The sequence below is a fragment of the Panthera pardus genome, unplaced genomic scaffold (assembly GCF_024362965.1).
Source record: "Panthera pardus isolate Hobbes unplaced genomic scaffold, ASM2436296v1 HiC_scaffold_7, whole genome shotgun sequence".
In the NCBI taxonomy this organism is placed as follows: domain Eukaryota; kingdom Metazoa; phylum Chordata; class Mammalia; order Carnivora; family Felidae; genus Panthera; species Panthera pardus.
This window is the reverse complement of record NW_026527002.1, coordinates 82,599,254-82,627,165: the sequence shown is the minus strand read 5'-3', so window position 1 is coordinate 82,627,165 and position 27,912 is coordinate 82,599,254. Positions and strand designations below refer to the sequence as shown.

General features: G+C 51.5%; 2 protein-coding genes and 1 long non-coding RNA gene across 25 annotated transcripts; 2 read left to right on the top strand and 1 right to left on the bottom strand.

Moving 5' to 3' along the window:
- The first annotated feature begins 55 nt into the window (after positions 1–55).
- ZNF517 (zinc finger protein 517) lies at positions 56–9,921 on the top strand. 9 transcript variants are annotated; one of them, XM_053896328.1, is made up of 5 exons: positions 56–354; positions 2,572–2,710; positions 4,025–4,151; positions 4,437–4,550; positions 5,337–9,921. In XM_053896328.1, exons 2-5 carry the CDS (start codon positions 2,657–2,659, stop codon positions 6,536–6,538), a joined length of 1,497 nt encoding a protein of 498 aa, XP_053752303.1. In that variant the 5' UTR covers positions 56–354; positions 2,572–2,656; the 3' UTR covers positions 6,539–9,921. The 9 variants fall into 9 exon arrangements, with proteins under 9 accessions (XP_053752303.1, XP_019290576.2, XP_019290574.2 ...); XM_019435031.2 differs by lacking the exon at positions 2,572–2,710 and adding an exon at positions 3,225–3,348 and having other exon boundaries at positions 57–354; XM_019435029.2 differs by lacking the exon at positions 56–354 and adding an exon at positions 940–2,465.
- On the bottom strand, positions 9,382–12,509 carry LOC128775316 (uncharacterized). The gene is made up of 2 exons (XR_008419953.1): positions 12,412–12,509; positions 9,382–10,421 (listed from the first exon to the last, which is right to left on the bottom strand). It is a non-coding gene; the product is annotated as an uncharacterized LOC128775316 (long non-coding RNA).
- Positions 12,190–27,805, top strand: ZNF7 (zinc finger protein 7). Of its 15 annotated transcripts, none has more exons than XM_019435019.2 (6): positions 12,190–12,595; positions 12,754–12,906; positions 14,257–14,299; positions 14,637–14,796; positions 19,899–20,015; positions 23,493–27,805. In XM_019435019.2, the coding sequence occupies exons 3-6, from the start codon at positions 14,273–14,275 to the stop codon at positions 25,289–25,291; spliced, it is 2,103 nt and encodes a 700-aa protein (XP_019290564.1). In that variant the 5' UTR covers positions 12,190–12,595; positions 12,754–12,906; positions 14,257–14,272; the 3' UTR covers positions 25,292–27,805. The 15 variants fall into 15 exon arrangements, 14 of the variants coding, with proteins under 14 accessions (XP_019290564.1, XP_019290567.1, XP_053752268.1 ...); XR_008419945.1 differs by lacking the exons at positions 12,190–12,595; positions 12,754–12,906 and adding an exon at positions 12,929–13,295 and having other exon boundaries at positions 23,493–26,475; positions 27,183–27,805; XM_019435022.2 differs by lacking the exon at positions 12,754–12,906 and having other exon boundaries at positions 12,472–12,595; positions 14,670–14,796.
- The last annotated feature ends 107 nt before the right edge of the window (positions 27,806–27,912 follow it).

Genomic DNA, 27,912 nt, shown 5'->3' with positions numbered 1-27,912 from the left:
CAGCACCCGGTCGTCTGGAATGATGCTCGACTTTTCCATTTGGCTTTCTCGAGGTCTCGCGTGGACGCGTCTGCTCTCAGGCTTGGGGGCTCTGCGCCGGGATCCCCGACTCCCGCAGCGGGCTCGCCCCTCGGATTTGGGGGTTCACGGGAGATCAGGTCCAGAACAGCGCCCCGCCCTCAGCGGCCCTCTTCCATCACCAGCCTCGCGCCGTAGGAGCCAAAAGGCGCCCACCGAGGCGCGTGGTCCTCCGAGCTTCCTAGAGCGGCGCTGAGACCCGTTTCCGGGGGCGGGCCGGAACCGGACCGCCTGCTCCCGGCGCCCTCTGCGCGCGGTCCGGGATAGTGGCCCAGGGTGAGTAGGTCCTGGCCGCGGGGCGGGGACCGGAGTGGGGTGAGTGCGGTTCTCTGAACCCGGCCTGGCTGAGGCTGTGGTCCGCACAGAGGCCGCGCTGAGCACCGCGGGGCGCTGACCTGCAGCCGGCGCCGCCCCCTCGTTTTTCCTTCGTTCTGGGCCTTAGGGAGGGTCCGGAGTCCGGTTCCCACCGGCTGGCGCGGCAAGTGTGCGGGCCGGTCCCGCAGAGCCTGGGTGGCTGCGCAGAGCTGAGGCTGCAGTGGTGGGAGACCTGGGAGGACCGGTTCTGTCCGGGTTGCGTCCCCCTCGCGCCTGCAGTTGCCTGAGCACACCCGCTCGTGAGCAGCTCGTGCCGGCTGGCCACCCCATGCGCTGCCTCTCCCCTGCACCCTCGTTTTCCAACCAATTGTCAGCCCGACGCCCTTGCTTTATACCCTGTGCGGTTCTTCGCCCCTGCCCCCTCTTCGCGGAGTTGCCTCATTCATTGGACGACTAGCATTCGGACAACTGGCATACTTACCTTGTCCTGAGGACCCTTCTAGTGCTGGGGATACTGCAGTGAAGGGGTAACATCCCTGACTTCATGAAGCATCTGTTGTAATAGAAGTGAGGCATTAATGCAATAGAGGCAACAAACAAGAAAGTAATTTTTTTTGAGAGAGAGTGTAATCGGGTGAGGGAGGGGGCAGAGAAAGAGCATCTTAATTAAGCCAGCTCCATGCCCAGTTGTGCTCAATCCCACCACCGTGAGATCTTGACCTGAGCTGAAATCAAGAGACGGATGCTTAACCGAGCCACCCAGGTGCTCTGAGAAAATAGTTTTTGATGATTTCAAGGGCTATGAAGAAAATGAACCAAGAGGATAGGTTTGTGAGAGTTAAAGAGTTAGGGGTGGCTGTAGGTGAGCAGGGAAGGTCTCTGCAAGAAGTTAACATTTGAACTGAAACCTGGTGGCTGACAGGCCTTGCTAAGCCCTTGTAAGCAAAGGAAAGTGCATCAGAATGGCATTGGCTAATTTGAGTAACAGAGAGAACACCAGCTTGGCTGCAGTGTAGTACGCAAGGGGGTAGGTGAGGGAGTGGAGCAAGGTGCCCCAGTCCCCTGAGGAACAGAGGTTTTATTCAAAATTGGAGGGAAAGAATGACTCCTGCTGGTCCTCCAGGCCCCAATTAAATGTAATCCCCTCAAGAAGCCCTCCCTGATCCCCCATGTAAGTTAGCGCTCCCCTTCCCCTTGATATTTTCTGTCTCAGGACTCCGAGCAGGAACCTGTTTTGTTATCATTGTATCCTCTCCTCCACTTTTTTCAACTTAGCGCTGTTTTTCTCACATTAAAGACTCATTCCCTGGCTCCAAAGATAGGACTAAAATCAGGTCTTTTCCCCTCTAACCAGGTGGCCCCTCCCTGAGGACATGCATTCCCCAGAAATAAGCAAAGAGACAGGCATGGTAACTTACCCTCCTAACTGTGGAGAGTGGTATGTGTTGAGTTGACAGCCAGGTCTTCTGAGATGCTCCTCCTCTTAAGATGCTGTGGCTGTCTTGTCGGGGTGAGGAGGACAATAGCTCTGTCAACAGGGGCAGCAGCAATGGTTCACGCAGACTGCCCTGGACAGACAGCCCAGTGCGGTGTCTAGTAGTGGTGTGGCCCTGCTCTTTGCATTTGCCGTTTGTGCTGTCCGGGCACAGATGACTCACCAAGCCTCTCAGATCATCTTCTGTAGCCTGTTATACTCTCACATGTTAAAAGGGCCTTCCTGCCAGATGTTAACCTCATAGCATCATAACTGCAGGATTTCTGCTGTTGCCAAAAGGGACATCGCTTTACAAAGCGGCAGCTACTTAGGAGGCTCAAGCCCCACAGAAGAGGGTACTCTAGATACCTCCACCCAATACACAGGAGCTCAAGTGTCCATTGAGGAGGGGACACAGAGACCAGAGTCTACTCTGAGCACCTAGCCAGAGCAGATCGTATTTACTGGCTTCTATAAATAATTTTTCCTCAACTGCGACACATATTTCAAAATAAGCAATAAGTCTTAGAGAAATCAGAAAAATGAGAAGAAGGAAAATAAAAACTACCTTGGAAGAAACTAAGGCTAATGGGCTGGGGTATGTGCTGCCAGATTTATTTTTTTGCTTAGAGTTTGCTTATTTCACGTGGTAATGCAGTAACAGTGTTTTCTGGTGTTCCACAACATGGTTTTACTGGTTGCAGAATCACCCACTGTCAGGGAACCACTCATTCATTCCACAAATCCTTGCTGTGTATCAGGCCCTCCCCCAGGCCCTGGGGGTACAGCATGAATAACCAGACTTCAGGCCTCATCTCATGGGGGAAGGTGGATAAGAAGCAAGTAAGTTGACTGCATTATGTCCGATAACAGGTGCTATGGATGAAAATAAAACGGAATGAGGATAGGGAAGGAATTCTGCGGTGGGGATGGCATTTTATTTATTTATTTAAGTTTATTTATTTTGAGAGAGAGCACACATACATGTGAGGGAAGGGTGGGGGGGGGGTGGGGGGGGGAGAGAGAGAACCCCAAGCAGGCTCCAGTCTGTCAGTATGGAGCCTGACTCAGGGCTTGAACTCACAAACTGTGAGCTCGTGACCTGAGTGGAAATCAAGAGTCACACTCTTACCTGAGTGAGCTATCCAGACACCCGGGAATATCATTTGAAGTAGGATGGTCCCAGAAGACATCCCTGGGAAAACCAGGAGTGAGAGGTGGAGGCTTGTGGGTGAGCAGGTCTCAGGTTGTGGCTTCTTGGGATGTGAGGGGTCGTCTGGGCTGACCGGGATGTGCTTGCCTCATGTCTCACGCTTTCCTGTCTCTTCTGTATCTGGGTGGTCCTTCTGGGAGACAGGGACAGGGGTGGATGGGCCTTAGGCCTGGGCTCTTCCTACTCAACACTCACCGTCCCCAGCGCCTGCCTTTCCCCTGAAGGGGACCTTGGAATGGCGGTGCCACTTGCGACGCCCAGACTCCAGGTGAGTGTCCCCTCTGAGCCTTTAGGCTGCCTTCATCCCCATCCTCAGCTTTTCAGCCCTGAGGACCTCCCCAGGGGGCCCCAGGCCCACCCATGTAGCTCCCACTCCTGCAGGTGGGTCACAGGGATGGATTCGGTAAGCCAAGGGTCAGCCTCCTCCCTTCGAAGACTCACAATGGCTCTGTCAACTCCTTCCTGAGGCTTTGGGCAGAAGTAGGCTGCCCACAGTCTCCTGAAGCCCCTGAGCTTCAAGGGTCAGCAAGCAAGGTCAGGGGCCCTGTCCCTCCCCAGCACCTGCCTCCATCTGGTGTGAATGGTCAGACCTTCTTGGTGCACACAGCTTTTGGCTTCTCCACTAAGAGCGGAGAACCAGAGAACAGGACAGGAACTCTCCCCACCAGTGTGGAGGCTCGGCCACCAGCATCTCGAGGGTGCCCCTACCCAGGCCAAGGTTGAGACCCTCACTTCTCCCGTGGCTTTGGCAATAGGGCTGTTCCACTTTTCCTTGGAGAGTGTTGAGGTGTACCCCCTCCCCCCCATGCCAGGCCTTAGGAGTGCAGCAGTGACCATACAGAAGCCTTGACTTCCCAGAGCTGAACAGGTGTCCTAAATATCCCTGACATGGTCTCCGCATCTCCTGCCCAGATAGCCCCAGACAGCAGAGTTTGTGGTTGCAGGAGGCCGTTGTGTTTGAGGACGTGGCTGTGTACTTCACGAGAATAGAGTGGAGTTGCCTGGCCCCCGACCAGCGGGCACTGTACAGGGACGTGATGCTGGAGAACTACGGGCACGTGGCCTCACTGGGTGAGGCTTCCCCTTCCATCCTGGGGCTGGGCTCAGACACAACCCTGCTTCTTCCACCGGGCTCCTGGGGGAGTTGGTTCCTTTCCAAATTCAAAGCCTAACATGTTCAGAGGGGAAATTGGAGGGGTTCCCCCTCATCTCTCCATGGCCACCCAGCTGCCCTGCTCCTGGGAAAGTAGGTGTTCCAACCCACCCCAAGTGTGTTTCCTCTGAGGCCTCCAGCCAGGCAGCCGGACACCCTTCCTCCTGCTCCCTGACACATGCTGCTCTCCTCCCTGCACGTAGGCTTTCTCGTTGCCAAACCAGCGCTGATCTCCCTCTTGGAACAAGGGGAGGAACCAGGGGCTTTGATTCTGCAGGTGGCTGAGGAGCAAGGGACTGTGGCCAACCTGTGCCCAGGTAAGTGCAAGGCACAGCAAGGCCTGGCCTTCACACAGCTCCTTGTAGCCCCCTGGTGCTTGGAAGGCTGTACGTTTAGTTCCTCACAGCATGGCCAAATTTCTTACTAAACACCTTGCTTGTCATCCGAGGTCACCCAGGACTAACTTGTACAAGAAACCCAAGTGCATGAACATCCTTCCTGGTGCCCCGAGGTGTCGGGCCAGATCTGTGGGGGCAGTGGGTGTGTGAGGAAGACCCAGCAGGGAAGACCCTTGAGCTGCTTTGATCCTTCCAGCTCCCTGTGGCTCACATGCCAAGGCCTGAGTTTGGGACTGCACAGGCTGCAGAAAGGGAGGAAAGGTGGCCTGCGGTCCATGGGGCCTGTATGGGCAGGACTCTGACCTGTCTACTGAGTGGATGACCTGTGAGTGAGTGCCGGGAGGAAGAGGTGAGCAAAGGATAGCAGTACCCCACACCCTGCAGGACCCACTCCTGCATCAGGCCTGCTCCCTACCCCCCAACCTCTGCCCCAGTACTTTGGGCAAAGCTCTGCCCTCCCCTGTCCTCCTGATGCCCCTCCCTGGTCATGAGTTTCCCTCTTGAGCTAACCTCCCACAGTGCTTAAGCCCTTAATGAACCTTCCTTTGGGTCCTCTTATACAAACCCTGATTTTACAGTTTCTTTCTTGCAAGAAGTTTCCAAACCTCTCTACCACTTTGACATGAGGATTCTGTCTTCAAATCAGAGTTCCTTTTGTGAACGTAGAGGCGAGGTCACCTTTCCATTTTCTGTTCATTCTTCCAGATTCTAGGATGGAGGCTGGGGTCAAGGAGTCTTCTCCGGGGAGAGTGTCCTCTAAGCAGTTAGGACTGTTGGGCACAGTTTGGGGGCGCCTCCCTGAGGAGAGGAATGGCCGTCCTAAAGATGGGTCAGATAAACGACAGCTCGACCCCCAGGCAGGCGGCCTTGGTGGGGAACTTAGCACATCCCTGGGGACCCTGGAGGAAAAACAGCCAGGCTTGGGCCCTGCAGAGGCTGCTGGGGAGAGAGTGTACAGGTGTGCTTGCGGCAAGGCGTTCAAGTACAACTCGCTGCTGCTCAGGCACCAGGTCATCCACACGGGGGCCAAGCCCTACCAGTGCACCGAGTGTGGCAAGGCCTTCAAGCAGAGCTCCATCCTCCTGAGACACCAGCTCATCCACACTGAGGAGAAGCCCTACCAGTGCAGCGAGTGCGGGAAGGCCTTCCGGCAGAGCACTCAGCTGACCGCACACCACAGGGTCCACACGCGGGAGAAGCCCTACGAATGCGGCGAGTGCGGGAAGGCCTTTGGCCGCAGCTCCCGGCTCCGGCAGCACCAGAAGTTCCACACGGGAGAAAAGCCGTACGAGTGCGGCGAGTGCGGGAAGGCCTTCTGCCGCAGGTTCACCCTCAACGAGCACGGCCGCATCCACAGCGGGGAGCGGCCGTACACGTGCCTGCAGTGCGGGCAGCGCTTCATCCGCGGGTCGTCGCTCCTCAAACACCACCGGCTGCACGCCGGGGACAGCCCCCGAGACGACGGCGGCCGCCAGAACCCCCAGCCCGGCGCCGCACAGAAGACCGCCTCGGGCGACAGGCCGCTCGAGTGCCCCGTGTGCCAGAAGCCCTTCAAGCACAACTCCTTGCTTCTCCTGCACCAGAGGCTGCACACGGGAGAGAAGCCATTCGAGTGCAGGGAATGCGGCAAAGCCTTCAGCCGGAAGTCCAACCTCACTCTGCACCAGAAGACCCACACCAAGCAGAAGCCCTTTGCCTGCACGGAGTGTGGCAAGGCTTTCCGCAGGAGCTACACGCTGAATGAGCACTACCGGCTCCACGGCGCCGAGAGGCCCTACCGGTGCCGGGCCTGTGGCGGGGCCTGCGGCCGGCCGTCAGCCCCCATCCAACACCAGAAAGCCCACGGGCCCGCGTGTTCCCGGGAGGGTGGGGAGGACAGACGGGTGCCCCACTGGGCTCCCCGTTGAGTTGATGACAGGCGGAGAACTCATCCAGGAGGGGGCCCCAAGGCAGAAGGCTGTCGGTCCTCCCCGCTTGGCTGTGAGAAGGGTCAGGGCCAGGGCTGTGCTCGAGCAGCCCGGGGGAAGGGCAGTGAGGAAGGCTGAGCCAGAGCGGGTCCCCCCACGACGGCTGAGCCCAGATGCCCGCGGGAGAGCGGCATTTCTCAACCGTCCAGGTCTGCGCCTGGAGGCACACGCGGGCTCCAACTCGAGTGGGGGTTGGGGGTGGGTTTCGTTTTCTTTCCACTCCTCGGTTTTCCAAATATTGACTTGTGATGGGGGGAGGGGAGCGGAATCTGTTGGCTTTTTTTTTTTTTTTTTTTTTGGATGTTCATTTGTTACTAGAATTGACCAAGATCAGACTGTTGGCAGGGGACCCAGCCACCTAGTGGGGCAGAGGACTAGAATCCACACAGCACCTGCCATGGAGATGTTGGGAACTCTCAGGTAGACCCAGGGTTTGTTGACAAGCCACGGCAAAGCTGGAGGGGTAGTGGTGGCTGAAGCAGGACTCGGGAGTGGGGTCTGCAGGCTCCCAGGCAGTGCCTTGGGAGCCCCAGCCAGGCTAAGTGTGATCCCTCAGCAGGCCTGTCGGCAGAAGGTATTCACTGGGGAGAAGCTTCCCTGGGTGGCCGCTGGTGAGAGGGGCCATCTCTTAGTGACCCTTCTTCTTCATCAGCCCCCCGACCCCAGGAGCCCTGAGAACACTGAGGGGCTTCTACAGCATCTTACAAAAGGTGTGCCAGAAAGGAACCCACCAGCCCCAAGCAGAACTACCAGTGAATGTGTATTTTTTAATCATTTTTCCCCCAAATATAAATTTATTTTAGGACATTTGGGAAATGCAAGAACTTAGAAATGTAAAAAACTGCCCTTTGGTCTCACTCTTCAGGGATCACTACAGCGATGTTTGGTGTGTTTTCTTAGCCTCTTTTTAAAAATTTTAATGCTTATTTATTTATTTTGAGACAGAGAGAACATGAGTTGGGGAGGCACAGAGAGAGGGGAGAGAGAATCCCAAGCAGTTTCTGCGCTCTCAGCAGAGCTCGATCTCATGAATCACAAGACATGACCAAAACCGAGATCAAGAGTTGGACAGTTAACTGACTGAGCCACCCAGGCACCCCCTTAGCCTCTTAAAAAAAATTTTTTTTAATGTTTATTTATTGTCGGGAGACACAGGGAGACACAGAATCTAACCCAGGCTGCAGGCTCTTGCTGTCAGCACAGAACCCCGACGTGGGGCTCGAACCCACGAGACTATGACCTGAACCAAAGTCGGATGCTTAACCAAGTGAGTCACGCAGGTGCCTCCCCACCCACTGACTCTAATGCACATGTATGGTATTTGTTTTACAAATCGGGGTTTACTTTGCTTAGAACCGTGTCCCTGCTGACTGGTTTAGGTAGCAGCTTCCTTACTGTCACACATCTGTCCTTTCCTCACACCTTCACTGTATTTGTTGGCCCCGTAGCAGACCTGTGCACATTTGCTTGTGGCTGAGGTGGACTTTCCCCATCAGGGTTACAGATGTGGAGGGACTGTTTTTAACCATTTGATTAATCATGAAAAATGCCAGTCTTGTTTTCATTTATATTTCTTGGCCTTTTCGTGAGTAAATTCCCTGTAAGCTCTTGTACCTATTTTCATTAGGTTTTTAAGCCTCTGTGTTGAGCTCCAATCCCTTTCCCTTAATACCTGTTTCTTCAACTGTGATACAAACCACAGGTCTTTTGGTGGTGGGTGAGCATGGGAGAGATGGGACAGAAACTGCGTCATACACTTGAGGAAGTGATATATTACAAATATTTTTTCCCAGTTCCTTATTTGCTATTAATTATGAGGTTTTTAATAAGAAAATACATGTTCCCTATGGGCAAAACTGTCTTGTTGTGATTAGGAAGGCCTTGTCCACCCCAGGATTTTATAAAACACTTTCTTTACTTTGGTTAAGTTACAGAAATACTACATATTTGCAGTAAAACAATAACGAAATCTCAATACAAAAATAGGAAATATTTCCCTCTTCCCTTGTCCCACATTCCCACCTTACTCCCCAGACATACACCTGTTAAGTCTGGGTAGTTCATTCCAGACTTTTTTCTCTACATTTCAAATATTCAGCATATGTGTGCCTGAGTTTTTACAAACAGGATTACTCTAGTGTTTGAAAGGACTTTTAGTGTGTCAAGTCACCGGGCTAAACTGCCCCCAGAATTCCTTTTCAGCTGAATTCCTGAGTGGCAGGCTATGCAGGAGGAAGGAAATGGCGGTCATTTGTAGCTCACACACCTAATACTTAGACACTAACCCAAAGGCTGTTGTGATTTTGCAGATGTGATTAAAGCACCTAATCAACTGATTTTAAGTATCCTGGTAGGTCTGGAGTAATCAGTTAGAAGGCCTTTAAAAGCTTAGGTTGGGGCGCCTGGGTGGCTCAGCTAGTTGAGCGTCCAACTCTTGATTTCAACTCAGGTCATGATCTTGGTTTGTGGGATTGAGCCCTGAGTCAGGCTCCAAGCTGCCCTTGCCCACCTCTCTCTCTCTCTCATTCCTCTCAAAATAAATAAATTAGCTAACTAAATAAGCAAGCAAACAAGCTTAGGTTTCCCCATGCCTCCAGCCTGTGGAAAAGCATCAGCTGGTGATCTTGTCAGCAAATCCTCGAAGTATTTGCAAAATGTGGTTTTCTCACTAAGTAAACTAAGAATATACTTGAAGAGGTGCCCTTTTTCAAAGCACAAAGCCAGTTTTCAGCCCTGACTTTTTTCCAAAATTTTAAAAAAACTGTGGTAAAATATACACAGTGTTTGCCATCTTAACGATTTTTAAGTATACAGTTTGGTGGTATTAAGTGTATTCATACGGTGGACCCATCACAACCATCCATCTTGAGAACCCTTTTCATTTTGTAAAACTGAAACCATTCCCATTAAACAAGTCCCCATTCCCTTCTCCCAGATCCTGGTAACTGCCATTCTACTTCATGTCCCTATGATTTCTGACTACTCTAGGAACCTCATCTTAGTGGAGTAAAATAGTATTTGTCCTTTTGTGCCTGCTGATTTCACAGAGTATAATGTCCTCTGAATTTATCAATGTTGTAGCATGTGATACAATGTCTTTCCTTTTAAAAGGTTGAGTAATATTTACTATTGTATGGTTGGACATTTTCCTTATCCACTCATCTGTCATGGAGACTTGCATTGCTTCCACCTTTTGGCGACTGTAACTAAGATTGCTGTGAACATGGGTGTACAAACATCTCTTCCAGACCCTGCTTTCAATTCCTTTGTGTATTCACCCAGAAGTGAATTGCTAGGTCATAAAGTAATGGTGTTTAATTTTTTTACTGTTTTCTACAGTGGCTGCATCATTCTACACCCCGACCAGCAGTGCACGAGGTTCCCTTTCTCCAAATGCTCGTCAACACTTGTTTTTTGTTGTTTTGATAGTAGCAATCCCAATGGGTGTGAGCCCTGACTTTTTTTAAACAGCAGTATTCAAATGGACACTAACAGGAAGCAGCTCTCCTCTGAAAAAGAATTCAAAAGTATCAGTGACATCTGGTAGAGTGAATTTTGTAAAAGGTGTGTCTCTGAGTACCACTTCAGCCATATTTCAGTTCCATTCTAATTAAACTTGAACTCCCGTTCTGAGTGCAGGAAATCCACATAATTTTTGGAAATCCTATTTTTCAGTTTTTATGTTCCTTTAAAGAAAAATAAGTTTGCTGACTCAGGTTACTCAGTCTTTCAAACAGGTTTCTATTGAGCATGTGATCCTTGTTGAGCACAGAAGAGATGCATGATGGAAACATCACAGGCTCTGCTTTTGAGGGACCTGGGCCTGAGTAGGAGAAAAGGAGTCACACAGGAGAGGGAGGAGATGGGGCCTCAGGAAGAGCCTGGTGCCAACAGACAGCCCAGGGGTGGGGACAAGGTCTCTCTGTGCTGGACACAGGCCCTTGTCACCAACCTCCTCAGGCCCTCTTGGCCCTACTTCCAACTCCCTTTTTGTTCTCAGGATTCCCAGCTCCTGACCTTCTCAGGCTGGGGGATTAGGGAAATTCTGCTTCTGTGCAAGGCCCTTGGGTCTATTGGTTCCTCCCACCAGCTTTGGAGCCAAGCAGGCCTAGATCCAAAAGACATTCCTAGAAATAGCAAACAACCCTTTAGAGCAAGGCTTTGATACAAGCCAACAAATCCAGAGCCCACACTCCCAACTATCTCCTTTATCAAACTCACACACCAAGGCAAAGCTCCTCCTGCCCTAATTCATCCCAGAGCCGCTTATCAATTAGAAATCACATTTCTACCCTGGAGCTTGCTGAAATTATTCAAACTATCTGACCCTAATTTTACTTAGTGTACCTGCCCTGCATTGTCCATTCCTTCCTGCAGAAACCCCAATAAAGGCTCTGGGCCACACTGTACCCTCCCTCTCTCCTGCCTCCTGACTTATGCTGGTGCTTCCCAGTGTGGCCCTTCATGTTGTGCCCTGCCTTCTAGAGAAACTGAGTATAATTATCTTCCTTCATGACAATCATTTCCAAGTCTGCATGTCTTACCATACCAGACTAAAACAAGCCCTAGGTATATTGTAGTATATCATGAGACTCCTGAGTGCCCAAGGATGGCCTGTGGAGAAGCTCTGTTCCAGTTTGTTGAAAGTATTATTGCTCTGGACTACCTACTAGGATACAGAAAAAGTCCTTAGAAACACGTCTTCTTGTAAGTGATTAAGGTAGACTTTTTCCCTAGTTACATTTATGATGTGGAATCCTATTCCCAGGCTGGAAATAGCTGGAAAGCAATCTGGGCTGGCTCAGAGAAGGGACACACTGACCATTCATAGTGTTTAGGCCTCTGGCTACGAACAGTTGGTTTGTTTGCTCATTGGGCCCAGGTTCAGTGAGGATTGTGGGACTGGGGCATGGAGGTCCTGGAATGGCCTGCAATGGATAGAAGAAATCCCCATCACTGCTGCCCCGCCCCCCCCCCCCCCCCCCCGCAGCACCCGCAGGGCCTTAGCACCCTGGTATCTGCACCCCCAACACCGCCCAGGTGTGGGGTGGGTGGGCGCTCTGGACCAGGCTCTCGTGCTGGCTGAAACAGCTCTATCCTAAGGGTCTTTGCCTCCCCTTCTTGCTCTTTGAGTCATCTTGGGAATGACCCTACCCATCTACCTAGAACAGGCTAGCCTGGGGCCAGGACTCCCCCAGCTTTCGATGCTGCTGTGTGAAGACTCCAGTTGGAAGGCTCCCAGTAGGTAGGTGGGACCAGAAGTGTGCTCAGCGCACCCGGGTTTCTTTCTGGAAGCGCTTTGGTTGGGGATTAGTACCTGGAGGGCGGCTGGGAAGCTCCCTGTCCTTCCCAATTCTCTATTCACTCGTTTATTCATCATTTGCACAGATGCTCCCTGTGCGTAACCAGAGAGGATGTGGGACTGGTAGAGTTGAGTTAGGAGCGGCGGTGTTGCAGGCTGTGAGCGCTAGGACCGAGAGGCTCGGGAAAGGAGCTGATCTCGCCGGAGAACCCCGCAAGGCCCGCTTTTCCCTAGTACCTCCCCTCGGAGTCGGGGCGGGGGGCTGATTCAGTCCATCTCCTCCCGTAGGGTTTGCGCCAGACTTCACCGCGGCTGTCAGGGACCCCGATATTTGGGTCGTCGACGAGTCGAGTGCTAGGTCTCTTCTACCGAAAAAGTTCTGCGCATTCTCTGCCCCGCCCTTCCCGCCGCCGCCGGAGCGCATTCTTCCGCTTTAGGTGCCCTGCGCCGCCCGCCCAGCTTCAGCGGTGTCCGCGGCCTGGACCACGTGCCCCAACCACCCAGACAATACCTGCTGTCTCCACTCGGCTCCTCTGCCCTCCTCCCAAGCTAGCCGCTCCCCCGTGCCCACTCCGCCCGTGGTCGGGGCGTCTCCGTTGCCCGGTGCCTGGACCGTGCCCAGCGGGAGCTGCCTTCTGTAGAAAAGCCCGGGCACAGATCCGGTGCGGGGTCCAGCGTCCCCGAGGTGATAAGAGGTAGGCGGGGCCGGGCCCGGGCCACTTCAGGCTCTCCACCCGCTTCGCCAGGACCCCCTCCGCCCTTTGGCCTGCACTTCCGCCACCTTCCGCGGGCCCACCCCTCCCTTGACCCCAGCCCCGCCCCTCCCTTGACCCCAGCCCCGCCCCTTCCCCAGCGCCGGGGCGGGGCGGCTGGGAACCATCGAGACGGCCGAGCCTCCGAGCCGCCCAGAACGCCCGGAAGTCTGTGAGAAGAAGAGGGAGCGTGAGCCCGAGGCCCGTTTCCGGTTTTGTCCCGCGTTTCGAGGCTCGGGCGGCCCACGGGGAGGGTGAGTGGGCGCGTCCGGCGCGGACTCGGGTTGGGGCACCTTACGTGCTCATCGCCCTCGGACGGAGTGGCAACCGGCCGACCCCCGCGTCCTCCCGCCTCCGGCACTGCGGGCCCGGCGATCCCCTGTCTCCCCGCTGGGAAGCGCGGATGTCGCGAGCGGCTTGGGGAGGCCATGGGCGCCTGGCGTGGGAGGTGGTCGAACTGCGGCCGCCTTGGCCCGCGGAGGCAGGAGGCATTTGGGCGAGTCCTGCAGGCCCGGCGCGGGATTCACCCGCGGCCTCCCACGAGGTGTAGGCCTGCTCGAGAGGGGATCCCTGATTCTCCTTTCTGCACAACTACAGCTTCTCAAGTCGTCTTTTCCCCTCATTTACTGCCCGTGGGACAGTGGTAAAAAAAGGGCTGTGCCTAGGGTAGGGTGGGGTGTTTCCCTTCTCAGGGCCTGTCCGTTTCTACTGGGAACCTGGGATCCAGCGCTTCCAGATTCACTCTTGGCCCGTCGCAGGTGGGGGCCCACCCGACAGTGCTCACTACTGCCTGGGTCAGCTTCACTATGCCCACGGCCTGGAGCTTCCGCCCACAAGCCACTTTCTGAGCCAGAAGCTCCCATAGGAAGCCCACTTCTCATTCAGACTGCCTAGGGGAATGCCTGGGATTGGGGCCAAGTTTATGTAGATTGCTGGGGCGGGGCGGGGGGGGGGGGGGCGGGGATTCTGAATCCATTCCTTTTCCTAGTGTAATCCACTGTTCTGGCGTCATCCTCCAGTCACACCACCACTTCCCCTTGCTGCTTGTGAACAGCTCCACGGACTCATTCTGCCCATTCTGTTTTGCTTCAGTCCCTTTGCACATGCCTTCCCTGCTGCCTTTAGCGCCCTCCCTACCTCCATCCTCTTGGCCTAGTTAGCTCCCCTGGGAAGTGACTCATCATTAAACCAGAGTTTCCTAGTTTAAATGCTTTCAGAGTTTTCTTGCACTGGTCATGGTTGTGATGTTGTGTTTGTATCGTTAACCCTTTAGACTGTGCTTCATGATGGGAAAGTTCTCAAGCGTTGTGCACTGCTACATCCCCATTGCTTAGTCTAGCACTTACCACGTGTGGCAACCACCCCTTCTGTGTCTGGAGTGATTCCCACACACCACACACTCTGAAGGATGAAGCTTTGGTGGGGAGTGGGGGAAGATACTTAAGTGCTGTGGCTATGTTGGTTCCACCTTATGTCCTTGCTAATGAACATCTGGGGTTAAAGGCAAAGGATTGGAGAACACAGTACCCTCTCAATTAGCCAGGAAGTCAGGGCTAGGGGTCCTCCAGTACCCTGACCTCTGATCCTTTCATAACTGCCAACAGGTCTCATCCAGGACACATGGATGCCCACCCACCGAGCCTCATGGTAGGAGTCTGACTGCCTCCGTTCCCTCACTTGCTCTGTGAGGGCCCCTACCTTTTCTTCTGAGAACCCACCCTGCCCACTGGGCCTTGGCCTAGACCCTCCATTGGCCCCTTGTGGCCATTCCCAAGCTCAGGCAAGCCCATCCTCTGCCCAGACTGGGGCCCATCTGAGGCTCTTGTGGGGGGAGGTTTGTAGGTCTGGCTCCTTCCCCCTCCTTCATACTGCCACTCCCCTTGATTTTAGAGCCAAAGGGGCTTGGTGACTGTCTTGCCCAGCCCTGTGGTACATGTGGCTGAGACGCACCATGAGGTGGAGCCAGGATGGGGCTGGCACCCAGGTTTCCCTGGGGTGCCGGTGTATGTTTTTTCAGGAGGCTGTGACGTTCGGTGATGTGGCCGTGCACTTCTCGAGGGAGGAGTGGCAGTGTCTGGACCCTGGCCAGAGGGCCCTCTACAAGGAAGTGATGCTGGAGAACCACAGCAGTGTGGCTGGACTAGGTGAGGCTGCATCTTGGGACCCCCCCCCCCCCCCCGCATCGTTGGTCAGCACCCACCTAGCCAGGCCCTTGTCAGGGCTGTGGTTATGGGGGCCGTGGGTCTTTGTGGGTCAAGAGCTGACCCTGGGAGGTGTTGTGGTGAGTTTTGTGCATTGTAAATAACTTTTCCCGTTCTCTTGTGTTTGTTACCTTTTTTAAAAAAATTTTTAATGCTTATTTTTGAGAAAGCGAGAGAATGCAAGCAGGGGAGGGGCAAAGAGAGAGGGAGACAGAATCTGAAGCAGGCTCCAGGCTCTGAGCTGTCAGAACAGAGCCCCACGTGGGGCTGAAACTCACGAACCATGAGATCATGACCTGAGCCGAAGTCAGGTACTTAACTGAATCGGGTGTCCCTGTGTTTGTTAACTTTGTGAGGTCAGATTTTAATGAATCAAATCCATTAGTTTTTGCCTTATGGGTTGTATCTTTGAAATTTTATTTAAAAGTTCTTTCCTCTCCAAGGTCATAGAGAGAGTTTGTACATTCGCCTGTGGACTTTATCTTTCTTGTTTAGATCTTGGCACCACATTTGTGTCTGGAGTTAGGTAGGAGTCTTGCTTTATTTTTGTTTATACACTGAGCCATTTCCTGGTATCACCGCCTAAGCAGCCCATTGTCTTCCGTTGATTTGTGGAGCCACCTTTTTTCATGTGTGTGACTGTGTTTCTGAGCTGGCCTCGTAGTGTGTCTTAAAGCCTGGTAGGACAACTTCCCCTTTTTATTCTTTCATAAAACTTTGCTTATCTACTCGTGGGTAATAAGGTAATTCTTTCATATAAGTTTATAGTAAGTGAGTTATTCAATACTTGGAACTGGAATTTTTATTGGGAGTGCTTTGAATTTCTAGAACTAACAAGAGAAGAACTGATCTCTTCCTCATTAACTGTTCCCACCCAAGACCATGGAATGTGTCTCCATTTATTCTCTGTAATTTATTAGAATTCTAGAAATTTAGGGGCGCCTGGGTGGCTCGGTCGGTTAAGCGTCCGACTTCATTTCAAGGCATGATCTCACGGTCCGTGAGTTCGAGCCCCGCGTCAGGCTCTGTGCTGACAGCTCAGAGCCTGGAGCCCGTTTCAGATTCTGTGTCTCCCTCTCTCTCTGCCCCTCCCCTGTTCATGCTCTGTCTCTGTCTCAAAAATAAATAAACGTTAAAAAAATTAAAAAAAAAAAAAAAAAGAATTCTAGAAATTTATTAGATTTTCTCCAGAGTGGTCTGGTCCCTTCTAGATGCTTTATTTTTGGTTGCTTTGTGAATGTATCTTTTTTTATGTTGCTATATCTTTAACTGAGTATAGCTGCTCTACAGAAATGCTTGTATTTGGTAACTTTGTTGAACTTCCTGCTGCTCTGGTGCTGTATTCTAGGAGGAGTCACCTGCAGCTGAACCAGTGGTGGTTTCCCCCTTGGTGCCCCCAGTGTCCTGGCCTTTAGCTGTGCCCAGAGCCACAGTGGTGTGTCAGACAGGACTTATGTGGATATGCCTGTTTTGTTCCTTATTTAATTTTTTTTATTTGAGAGAAAGTGAACGTGTGCAAGTCGGGAAGAGGGGTAGAGTGAGAGAGGGAGAGAACCTTAGGCAGGCACCATGCTCAACAAGGAGCCCTGCTTGGGGCTCGAGCCCACAGCCCTGGGATCATGACCTGAGCCAAAATCAAGAGTTGGTCTCTCAACCAGATGAACCACCCAGGCGCCCTTTGTTCCTCGTGTTAAAGGGAATACTTCAGGGCACCTGGGGGGCTCAGTCGGTTGAACGTGCAACTTCAGCTCAGGTCATGATCTCAACGGTTCGTGGGTTTGAGCCCCATGTCAAACTTTGTGCTTTGGATTCTTGGTCTCTCTCTCTGCCCCTCCCCCACTTGTGTTCTCTCTCAAAAATAAACATAGAAAAAAATCTAAAAGGAAGATTTCTAGGGGCACCTGGCTTGGTCTGTGGAGCGTGCATCTCCTTCATCTTGGGATTGTGAGTTCCAGCCCACGTTGGGTGTGGAGATGACTTAAAAAATAAATTAAAAAATAACTAAATAAAAAGACCCTCCCTTTTTTTTTTTTTAAAAAAAGGAATACATTTAATTAACATCAGAAGTTGGCTAATCATAATCGTAAACAAATTCTTTTTCTGCATCAATTGAAGTGTTTGTATGATTTTTTCACCTTATTAGTCTAGTAAATTTTAGTAACGTGTTTTGTATTTCTGGAGTAAACTCTACTTAAATTATATTTTACATATAAATTTCAGTACTATTTTGGATTCAGCTAGGCAGTATTATGTTTCAGAGTTTTGCTTCCCTGTTCATGAGCAAAATTGACTTTTAATATGTTTCTTTTTATTGTTTTTTGTTGTTTTTTTTTTTTTAATGTTTATTTTTTGAGAGAGAGAGAGACAGAGAGACAGAGCATGAGTGGGTGAGGGAAAGAGAGAGAGGGAGACACAGAATCTGAAGCAGGCTTCAAGCTGTCAGCACAGAGCCCAATGTAGGGCTTGAACCCACAGACTGTGAGATCATGATCTGACCTGAGGTTGGATGTTTAACTGACTCAGCCACCCAGGCACCCCTGGGTTTTTTTTGTTTGTTTTTTGTTTGTTTGTTTGTTTTTGTGTTTTAATTTAAAAAAGGTTTAAAAATTTTTTTTTTTGAGGAAGAGAGAAAGAGTGTGAGCGGGGGAGAGGCAGAGAGAGAGGAAGACACAGAATCCGAAGCAGGCTCCAGGCTCTGAGCTGTCAACACAGAGCCCGACACAGGGCTTGAACTCATGAACTGTGAGATGATGACCTGAGCTGAAGTCATTTGCTTAACTGAGCCATCCAGGTGCCCCTATATGTTTTCTTTTTGTGAATTTTCTATTTTTTTGGCAAATGGCCCTTGGCATATGCGTTTCATAAGATGAACTGGGCACATTTTGCTGTCTTTAATTTCTGGAAGAATTTATGTAGGTGGAATTACAGTGTTTGGTAAAACTCACCGGTAAAACTGTCTGGGCCTTGGGGCCTTGGGGCCTTGGGCCCTTGGGAAAGGAAGGTCTTGCGCTAGTGTTTTTTGCTTTTAGTTTTGTTTTTGTTTGTTTCTTTCTTTTTTTAATGTTTATTGATTTTTGAGAGACAAGGAAGGGGCAGAGAAAGAGGGAGACACAGAATGTGAAGAAGGCTCCAAGCTCTGAGCTGTCAGCACAGAGCCCGACGCGGGGCTCAAACTCACAAACCGTGAGATCATGACCTGAGCCATAGTCAGATGCCCAAACGACTCAGCCACCCAGGCGCCCCTGGTTTTGTTTTTTAGTGAATAATATCTGTCAAGTTTGCAAGTTTCCTTTTGTGCTGATTTTGTCATTTTTAGTTTTCCTGTAAAGTGATGTGTTCGTTTAGATTTCCAAGTTTTTTAGCATCTGTTTGTTCATAATACTCTTTATTTATTTATTTTTTAATTTTTTTTTTAACGTTTTATTTATTTTTGAGACAGAGAGACAGAGCATGAACGGGGGAGGGGCAGAGAGAGAGGGAGACACAGAATCGGAAGCAGGCTCCAGGCTCTGAGCCATCAGCCCAGAGCCCGACGCGGGGCTCGAACTCACGGAACGCGAGATCGTGACCTAAGCTGAAGTCGGCTGCTTAACCGACTGAGCCACCCAGGCGCCCCTCATAATACTCTTTAATTTTTAGTCTGCATTGTGTGTGTAGTTGTTTTCCTTATTTATTTTATTTTTTCACTGTGTTGACCTCAATCAATTTTGCCACAAGAGCGGTCGTATTCATTTTTTCAGAGAACCAGGTTTTGGTTTGGCTGATCTTTCTCTGGGGGTGGGGGATAGTGTTGTTGCCTTTGTTCTCTATTTCATTGAATCCCACCCCACCTTTATTATTTTCTTCCTTTTTATTTATTTGGGTTTGCTGTGCTGTTTTGTTCCTAACTTCTTGAGTTTAATGTTTATCTCATTTGCGTTTTACTATGCTCATTTCTATAATAAATGTATTTAAAATGTAAAATTTTTTTTGCAAATACTGTTTCAGCTTCATCCCATGAGTTTTGTAGTAAATAGAGCTGCTACTTAGTAATTCATTATTTAGTTTTCAAGTAGTTGTTTGTTTTTAGTTTTTTAATGTTTATTTTTGAGAGTGTGTGTGTGGTGTGTGTGTGTGTGTGTGTGGTGTGGGGGGGGGGGGGGAGGGGCAGAGAGAGAGAGAGAGAGAAAGAAACACAGAATCCGAAGCAGGGTCCAGGCTCCGAGCTGTCAGCTCAGAGCCCGATGTGGGGCTCGAACCCATGAACCGCGAGATGATGACCTGAGCCGAAGGGAGATGCTTAACTGACTGAGCCATCCAGGCGCCCCAAGTACCTAATAGCTTTGAGCTCCGTGCTGTCATAACCTTCACATCCAATTATATTTTGGGTTGGGGCACAGTGTTGTATTGTCTTGTGGACATGACTCCCTTCACATTTGGCCTAGAGTTGTTTTCTTTGTACATTCCACATGTTCTTCGAGAGAGCACGTTTCCTGCTGAGCATGGAGTCCTATGTGCACCTGAGGCCTTTATCCTGCAGGGTCTCTCTGCTTGCCCTTCCCCACCCCCACAGCCGGAAACCTGGGGGAGGGAAACCCTGACCACAGGGCTCGGCACCCTCCGAATTAAAATCCATTCATTTGTCGGCTTACTTTTGTTGTTTCTGTCTTGCTTCTTGGCCACTCCTATCTCCTGGAATGTTCCTGCCCTCTGAACTGAGGGACAGGCCATCTCTGCTGAGGGAGGTGCTGGCAGTGCCTGGCTGCTTTCTCCTAAAGCTAGACCTGGCCTGTTCCTTGCAGATTCTTTGGTGATAGATCCCCTGAGGATCCTGGCCCTCGTGTGGACGGGGATGGGCTGGGAGTCCAGGTATCTCTCATTGTCCAACTTGAGCTGGACAGAGAGGGCCACTGTGTCCAGACCCTCTCCCCCTGATGTTCCCTTTGGAAGCTCTGCTTGTGCTCCAACAGCCCCCTGCCTCTTAATTCCTGGAAACCAAGAGCATTGGGCCCTGGGATGTACCCTCAGCCATGCTGACATGGTCCCCTTCTCTGCCATCCCCACAGCAGGATTCCTGGTCTTCAAGCCTGAGCTGATCTCCCGGTTGGAGCAGGGGCAGGAGCCATGGGTCCTTGACCTGAAGGGAGTCGAGGGGAGAGAGGTGGCAAGGACCTCCCTTACAGGTGAGGCTTAGGCCTGTGGCAAAGAGGTTTCCAGGTAAAGGAGTGAGGAGATGTTCGGGGAACCCATGCCCAGCAAGGGTTGAGGGTGGGAAGCTGAAGGCAGACCCCAGGGACCAGCCAAGAGGGCATGCCGGGCTGCCTGGGGGCACCACGGGGCCACAGGTGGGCCCGTTGACAGAACTATCGCCTGGTCGTGGGGTTGTATTGGGAGAGACTGAACTACAGAAAAGCAGGGACATGAGACTCTTACGTGTTCTAGCAAAAACAGAGTTTGCTTTTCAGGCATAGGTTCAATTTCCAATTTTACTGATGTTCTTGTTAAGCAAAGTGCAAAGGTAATGATCCAAGGGAAGCACTAAGCTTGGCTCTGAGCAGCCTCTCAGGCAAACATCAGTCATCCCTGAGACAGTTGCCTCCCACCTGCCAGCAGCTCCTCCAGAACTGCTTGGGCTCCTGGGTGACCCCAGCCTCTCACATCAGGCTTCAGGGCTGTGTTGGGTCCTAGGGCTGCTGTACCAAAGCACCACAAACTTGAGGCTTAAAACCACAGAGGTTAATTGTCTCACAATTCTGGAAGCCACACGGCCAAAATCGAGGCATCAGCAGGTTCGTGTCCTGAGGTATGAGTGTATGGGCAGGAGTGTTGGGAACATTGACCCCAGCCCCCAGCCTCCTTGGCTCTATAATTGAAGGCCCTGCCTTCCTGCTTAGACCCCTTTTTGATCCTTCCTGGGAAGGAGGTAAAGCTGTAGGCTAGCCCAGTTAAAACCCAGCTCCTACTAAGTATTTCCAAGGTGGAGGAGAGATTTCAAAGAGGGTACCGTGGCGGAAAAGCTAGCTGGAGCTGGCAGAATTGGGTAGTTCCATGGGTTTGTACGCAGCAAGTGGTCTTTATGGTGATGAGGCAGCAGCAAAGAAAACCTCCCCACAATAAATGTAGACTTGTCACAAGCCTGAGACATAGGGCAAGAGTACGGCCTCACAGATGAAAACATGTGGAGCATGTCAGAAAAATGTAAGTACCCAGAGATGTTATCTGTGCCTGGCTAGTGCAGCAGGTAACTGAGGAGTGGCCCAGAGCGGCAGCAGGTTGCAGAGCCACACCCCTAACCCACCACCACAGCTACCTTTGTCCCCGGCACAAGAGACCTTAGTGCCTGTCAGCCTGCAGGGACAACATCTGTTGTCTGAGGGAAAACCACTTCCAGAAGGAGGCTCTGTTTTTTCACACGTGCTTGTATCCTCTCACAGGTTGTTCAGAGCTTACAGAGAAGGGCTTTCGAGTTCTGGGGTAGGATGAGAACTCTAGGCTTCAGTTATGAGTCCCCGAGGGGCCCCGTGGGCGGTGTCATGCATAGATACACACAGCGAGGCACTAGTTGAAACGGTGAGGATAGATTTTTCTTAATCCATAGTGATAAGTTGCGATGGAGAAAGTCCAGTGTGAGTGAACTCGGCTTCCATTTTTCACACATGATCAGAGCAGGCAGGGGGCGAGTGGGGTTCAGCTAGAGCCAGGAAGTGATGGATTACAAGAGCGGAAGGGAGTGGACCCTCTGACACCTACCTGGGCTTGCTGACCTCTGCTTGTGGCATCTGGGTCTTGCCCTCCCACAGAAGTTGGGAGACGACCTGTCCCTCAGGTGTGGCTGGAATAAACAGATCGTTCTGACAGCCTTGAGTTTTCTCAGGCACACACCTTAAGGAGGGCTAGGGTCATCCTAGGGAGGAAACCTTTAGCTGTAAGTAGCGACGTTAGTCTTTTGTCCTTACGGGCCAAGGATGAGGCCTGGTGGAGAAAGGCTCAGAGGAGCCTGGCTGAGCTGGTCAAGAGAGGGCCTTTGTCAGAGAAGGTGTCACTAGTAAGTAGGGTCACGTAAAAATGGGCCGTGCTGGGTACAAGTGTGACGTGGGCCCAAAGAGGAGAGGGACCATGTGGCTAGCTGAGCCTGAGGGGAAGCCTGGTGCGTCAGGAGGCTTCTCATAGACTTGGTTGCAGAAAGCCAGATGGAGGCAGACTCCAGAGAGGAGTTGGGTAGGTTTGTGGCTGCTGAACCACGTGGATTATCTTTCTCCTTCCTGTGCAGCGGGAGGTTCTAGGCTCACAACTATGGACGTTTCCACTGTGCTCTTCCTTGGCGTCCACGGTGGCCTTTGTTTTCCAGCAGGAGGGAGAGGAGAGCAGTGCGTGTCCACTTTCTCATCTCCAGAGTGGAGGGAGGCCTGGGCAGAGGACTGAGTGAGCCAGCACCATATGGCCACTCCTGTCCTGTTGAAAGGTTGTGTGATTGTGCCCCAGAGGCCAGGTAGGAGATGCCCTGTGTCATAAGAGCACAGAGAGGTTGAAGGGGCATGTGTTGGGGGAACAGAATTGGGTTCATTCCTGATTCTGTAATTAGCTGTGTGACTGGGGAACCACAAGCTCCTTCTCTGACTCACTACTGATCTCATTGGATTGTCACAAAGACTAACTGAGGAACGGCCAGGAACTAAGTGTTCCTTATGCCCAGAAGATGCTCAGTATGTGATGGCCTCTTCCTCACCCTAGGACTGACTGAGAACTTCAGATCACCGAGCTGGAGAGGGGACTGACATTAAGAGCCACCAGGAACCCTGGAACTGGGCCCCTGGAGGATATTTCTGTGGGGTAGAAATGGACTGGTTATAACAGTGGTTATTGCACTGGTTATGAAGTTGGTTGTGATGTTAGTTATGACCCTGGGTGTGATCACAGACACCAAGGAGGTGTGTGAGTTTAGCAAGGGTACTCTCTGGGACTGCCGAGTAGGAGAGGGGCTGACACTTATTTGGAGAGTCCAGAAGGAAGGCAGATGGCAGGAAGGGCTCGTGGGGGCCAGTCAGGGGTGAGTGGACTGACCAGAACCCCAAGGGAATGAGAAGGCAGTATAGGCCACCGGGTGTGGCCTTCTGGAAGCTGTGGGGCTGACGTACATGATCGGGTGTGTATCAGAGAAGGTGGCTTAGCAGCAGCTGGAGGAAGCCAAATTCAGGTCTGGGGTCCTGCTCAGTACTACCCCCCCCTTCAGGCTCACCCAGGGTGTGCCCCACGGCAGCTGTCCAGCCTCATCTTCCTCGGAACCTGTCCGTTAACTCCCCTCACCACACCTCTGGATCCAGGAGCCTCTGGCACCTCAAGCCCAACCTGCCTCTTGCCACACTTGCCAGGCTCTCCAGCCCAGAACTTCCTTACGGATTTTCACTCATACCGGTTCCCCACGGGACGAGCCTCTGCTGCCGTGTCCCCCCCCCCCCCCCACAGGAACACACGGTAGTTGAACGCATGAAGTAAAAGTGTCAACGAAGCTAAATCTTGAGAACTGTCCAAGGCCCAACTTCTGGTAGTGTTTTTCCATGTGGGTGTATTCTTGCCTGATGCAGCCTCCGCCACTGCCCCTGGTCTCTGTCCTTTCTCTGAGCACAGGGGATAAGAACCATTTTATTTCCTGTTTATTTCAGATTCTGCAGTTGGGATGGCAAGTGAGCAGGCCTGTGAGGACGTGGATGCCCTAAAATCGGAACCCTGTGTGGCCATGGTCAGAAGCTCCCCACAAGGTTTTCCTCAGAGTTCTGGCTTTAGAGACACCGCTGATTCTGAGGTCTGGTCAGAGAGTAAGCCAAGCTCCCTCCTCCAGAAAAACTGCTTGAACACTGGCACTGTGGTTCCCAGGAAGACCTTCGCCAAGGAGGGTGCCCAGGGACGTGGCGAGCTGGAGGGCATTGGCGTACTGGGTTGTCACCCTGACAAAAGTAAGGGAGGTGCTGCAGAAGGGACATCCCGAAGATGTGATATGTGTGGCAGGAGTTTCAGATCGACTTCGGACATTGCTCTGCATCAGGAAATTAATACACCGAAGAAACCTAACAGATGTCCAGAGTGTAAAAAAAAATTACCTGATTGCTTGCAGGGGAAACCTCGAAGTAACTGCCATGGAGAGAAGCCGTATGAATGTGAGGAATGTGGGAAGGTCTTCAGGTTGTGCTCGCAGCTTAATCAGCATCAGAGAATCCACACTGGAGAGAAGCCATTCAAATGCATTGAGTGTGGAAAAGCTTTTCGTCTGAGCTCAAAACTTATTCAGCATCAAAGAATTCATACTGGAGAGAAGCCTTACAGGTGTGAGGAGTGTGGAAAGGCCTTTGGTCAGAGCTCCAGCCTCATCCACCACCAGAGGGTCCACACGGGAGAGAGGCCCTATGGCTGTCGGGAGTGTGGGAAGGCCTTCAGCCAACAGTCTCAGCTGGTCAGACACCAGAGGACCCACACTGGAGAGAGGCCCTACCAGTGCCAGGAGTGTGGGAAGGCCTTCAGCCAGAGCTCAACCCTGGCTCAACACCAGCGGATGCATGCCGGGGAGAAGCCTCAACTTCCAAGAAGCCCAGGTAGTCCCAGCCATGTTGCCCATCAGAGAATTCACACTGCAGAGAAACCGTTTAAGTGCGATGAGTGTGGGAAGGCCTTCAGGTGGGTGTCTCGCCTTAGTCAGCATCAGCTGACCCACACTGGAGAGAAACCTTATAAATGCAACAAGTGTGCAAAAGCCTTTGGTTGTAGCTCACGGCTTATTCGCCACCAGAGAACTCACACTGGAGAAAAACCATTCAAGTGTGATGAGTGTGGGAAAGGCTTTGTCCAGGGCTCACACCTAATTCAGCACCAGAGAATTCACACTGGAGAGAAACCCTACGAGTGTAGTGACTGTGGAAAAGCCTTCAGCCAGAGTTCAAGTCTCATTTACCATCAGAGAATCCATAAGGGAGAGAAGCCCTACGAGTGTGTCGAATGTGGAAAGGCTTTCAGTATGAGCACACAGCTCACAATACATCAAAGGGTCCACACTGGGGAGAGACCCTATAAGTGTACTGAATGTGGGAAGGCCTTCAGTCAAAACTCAACCCTTTTCCAACACCAGATAATTCACGCAGGAGTGAAGCCGTATGGATGTAGTGAGTGTGGGAAAGCCTTCAGCCGGAGTTCCTATCTTATTGAGCACCAGAGGATCCACACTCGTGCCCAGTGGTATCATGAATATGGGAATACCCTGGAAGCTTCTACCCATGTGAGCCGTAGAAAAGTCAGCACTGTAAAGAAACTGCATAAATGTAACGAATGTGAGAAAATATTCAGGTGGCGCTCACATCTAATCATTCATCAGAGAATTCACACTGGAGAGAAACCTTACAAATGTAACGAATGTGGCAAAGCTTTTAATCGGAGCTCACGGCTTACTCAGCATCAGAAAATTCACATGGGATAGACCACCTGTCTTTATAAATGTGTATAAATGTGAATAAACCTGCAGCCTTAACCTTAACGTATTTTATATGGGATCATTTATACCGACAAGAATTTAGAAGGTGGGGATAGATTCAGAATTGCTCCCTTAAGAAAGAAAATGTCCAAATTCGTACAAAGTGGATATATCTTTGCTGCAACGTGTGACCTTATCCCGCGCAGCAAAGCCTGTGTCCCTCATGCCAGGGCGCACATGTGTAGACTTTCGAGTTCACAGAAGAAAGACACCACATCCCGCGGATGAGGAAGTGTCATGGGAAAAGGCCCATGAGCCCTGCCAGACAAGTAGCTGAGAAGTTGCCCAAAGCGTCTTCCCTTAGCAGTTCCTTAGTCAGTTCCTCAGACTGGCTTCAGCAGGAAGGATGTGTTAGCTTGCGCTAGTGGAAGCCCAGAGGAAGCTGCCTTCTTCACCTGACTCCTTTTCCTCCAACTCCATCCCCATCAGAGCAACCCGGGGCTACAGCCAGAGGGCCTGGCACCAGCCTCTTCAGACAGGAGCTTGGATCAGTGCAGGCACTCCAGGAGTAGCACCTGCACCCAGGGACCTGCTCTGTGACTCTGGATGTCACTGTTCTCCGTGAAATCCAGAGTCTGTCTGCTTATCTGAGCATCGTTACAGGGTGACCATAAGAATTAAATGTGGGAGAGCTCCCTGCTCCCACACTGAGACCCCGAGCCGGCATCTCTAGCGGGACCCAGGGCAGACCTGGCCTCGGCACTGCAGAAACCGCTCATGTGAGCCCAGCGGAGCTACCCGGAGGCCAGGCTGCTTACCAGACTCCCCAGAACCGCTCCTGCCACACAAACTGCCAGAACCAGGAGGGTCTGCAAGCTGCATGTGAGCCCATTGCCTTTTCCCGGATGCTGGTGGAGGTGGAGACAGACTGCTGACCGGCAGAATGAGGCTAACAGTGTTGATGGTGGCCCCGCCCTCAGTGTCCTGGCCCTGCCAACTGTGAAAAAGTTCCAGGGGACCAGAAGTCTTAGACTGGCTACTACCCACGACCACTCACTCGAGACCTGCCGATCTTTGGTGTCATTGACAGTTATCGGAGGGGTGAAATTTGGGCCAGGGACCCCTCCCCCTTGTCCCAATGGAGAGGCCCATTTCTCCCACATACAGAAAGGTAACCCAGAGGGACACAGGTCAGTCACTTCAGGATTTATTGCAACACTTGATTTGGGTCACCATCACCTGGTATGGTTAAGCCTGTGGGTAGGTCCTTGAGACACAGCCTCAATGGCCATGTGTGGTATGGCCCAACAGCAGGTTCTGGATTTGTATTAGGTGAAAATCAGGCTGGCTGATCCCTGTGTTTGCATTGGGAATTCCCCAACTTTCTGGCATTAGGAACAGCAGAGTTCAGGATGGTCAAGTCTGTGTGTTTGTGTTTCTAATACATGGACAGGGGTCTCGGCCCCACAGCAGGTCAGCCCAGTTGCCACCCACTGCTGCTCAGCCAGGCACAACGCGTGATATGTTCTTAGGCCACAGTGCTAGTCCTAGGAGTGAAGATTGTCCCCCTGGCCTGTACCTGCCCCTTCGGAAGTGATGTTCCCAGCCCAGGTGTCAGGACGCCATGAAATCATTGTGCCCATTTCAGTGGCTGTAACCGCCTCTCCACCTGTACCTACTGCACCCAGAAGTGTGTCCAAAAGGGTCATTGCCAGAGGACCAGGGGCTTTTCGTGGGCCCACGTCCCTTAGGAAGGCAGTTTGGTCACTGAATGTGCCATTCCCAGAAAGGAAACCCGTCTCTGCCACTTCTGGGTAATGATGGGACAGAGGGGTGGAAAGTTACATGAACTCTTCCAGATTCCAGCCTGAGCATGGTGCTTTCTGTCTTCTAACAGCAACCACAGGCCAGTCGAAAAGGGCCAGAGGATTCAACCTAAGTCTTCTTCACCTGGATTCTCTCTTTGGATTGATACGGTTCTAGATCAGGAGCTGACAGATTATAGCGTATGGGCAAAATGCAGTTTGCTGTCTGTTTATGCAGCCTGTGAAAATATGTACGATGCCATTAGACTGGGTGACTCTCTTGCCTTGGGAACTACACAAGCAGATCAAAAGCTAAGCCAGAGTCCATTCCTGTAAATGCACTCCTATCTGAGAAAATGAAATTTAAGAACACCTAATCACAGTCAACTAGATTTGCCCAAATAAGGCACCTGCTTAAGCCATAACCAGTCAAACAGTTTCCCAGTTTTGCTCCTGCGTCTATAAACACCTCTCCCTTTTCTCCTGCCAGCACAGCACTCCTGATTTTTCAGTGTGGTCCTGCCTGGCTCCAGGCAGTGTTTGTTCAAATATAAACTCTTCAAAAATTTAATGTACCTCAGTTTACCTCTTAAAAGGCCTAAAAGCTAAGAAGGGTTTTTACATTTTTAAATGGGAAAAATGACTATTTTATGACGTTTGAAAAGTATATTGAAATCACATTTCAGTGTGACCAAATAAAGTTTATTGGAACAGAGCTGGCCCTTTTGTGTGCAGGCTGGCTCTGCCCACTCTTGTATTCAAGGGCCAAGTTCACACTTGCTGGTCTTGCCTTGTTAACTTGGGTAAAATCTTCATGCCCTC

Bases quoted from the DNA above. Each gene is read 5' to 3' on its own strand.
- ZNF7 (XM_053896288.1), top strand. From the start codon at position 13,081: ATGGGCGCCTGGCGTGGGAGGTGGTCGAACTGCGGCCGCCTTGGCCCG. The intron at 13,296-14,256 runs GTAAAAAAAGGG...AACTGCCAACAG, and splicing joins TTACTGCCCGTGGGACAGTG to GTCTCATCCAGGACACATGG. The intron at 14,797-19,898 runs GTGAGGCTGCAT...CCATCCCCACAG, and splicing joins CAGCAGTGTGGCTGGACTAG to CAGGATTCCTGGTCTTCAAG.
- ZNF517 (XM_019435029.2), top strand. From the start codon at position 2,410: ATGAGAAGAAGGAAAATAAAAACTACCTTGGAAGAAACTAAGGCTAAT. The intron at 4,152-4,436 runs GTGAGGCTTCCC...CCCTGCACGTAG, and splicing joins CGGGCACGTGGCCTCACTGG to GCTTTCTCGTTGCCAAACCA. The intron at 4,551-5,336 runs GTAAGTGCAAGG...TCATTCTTCCAG, and splicing joins TGTGGCCAACCTGTGCCCAG to ATTCTAGGATGGAGGCTGGG.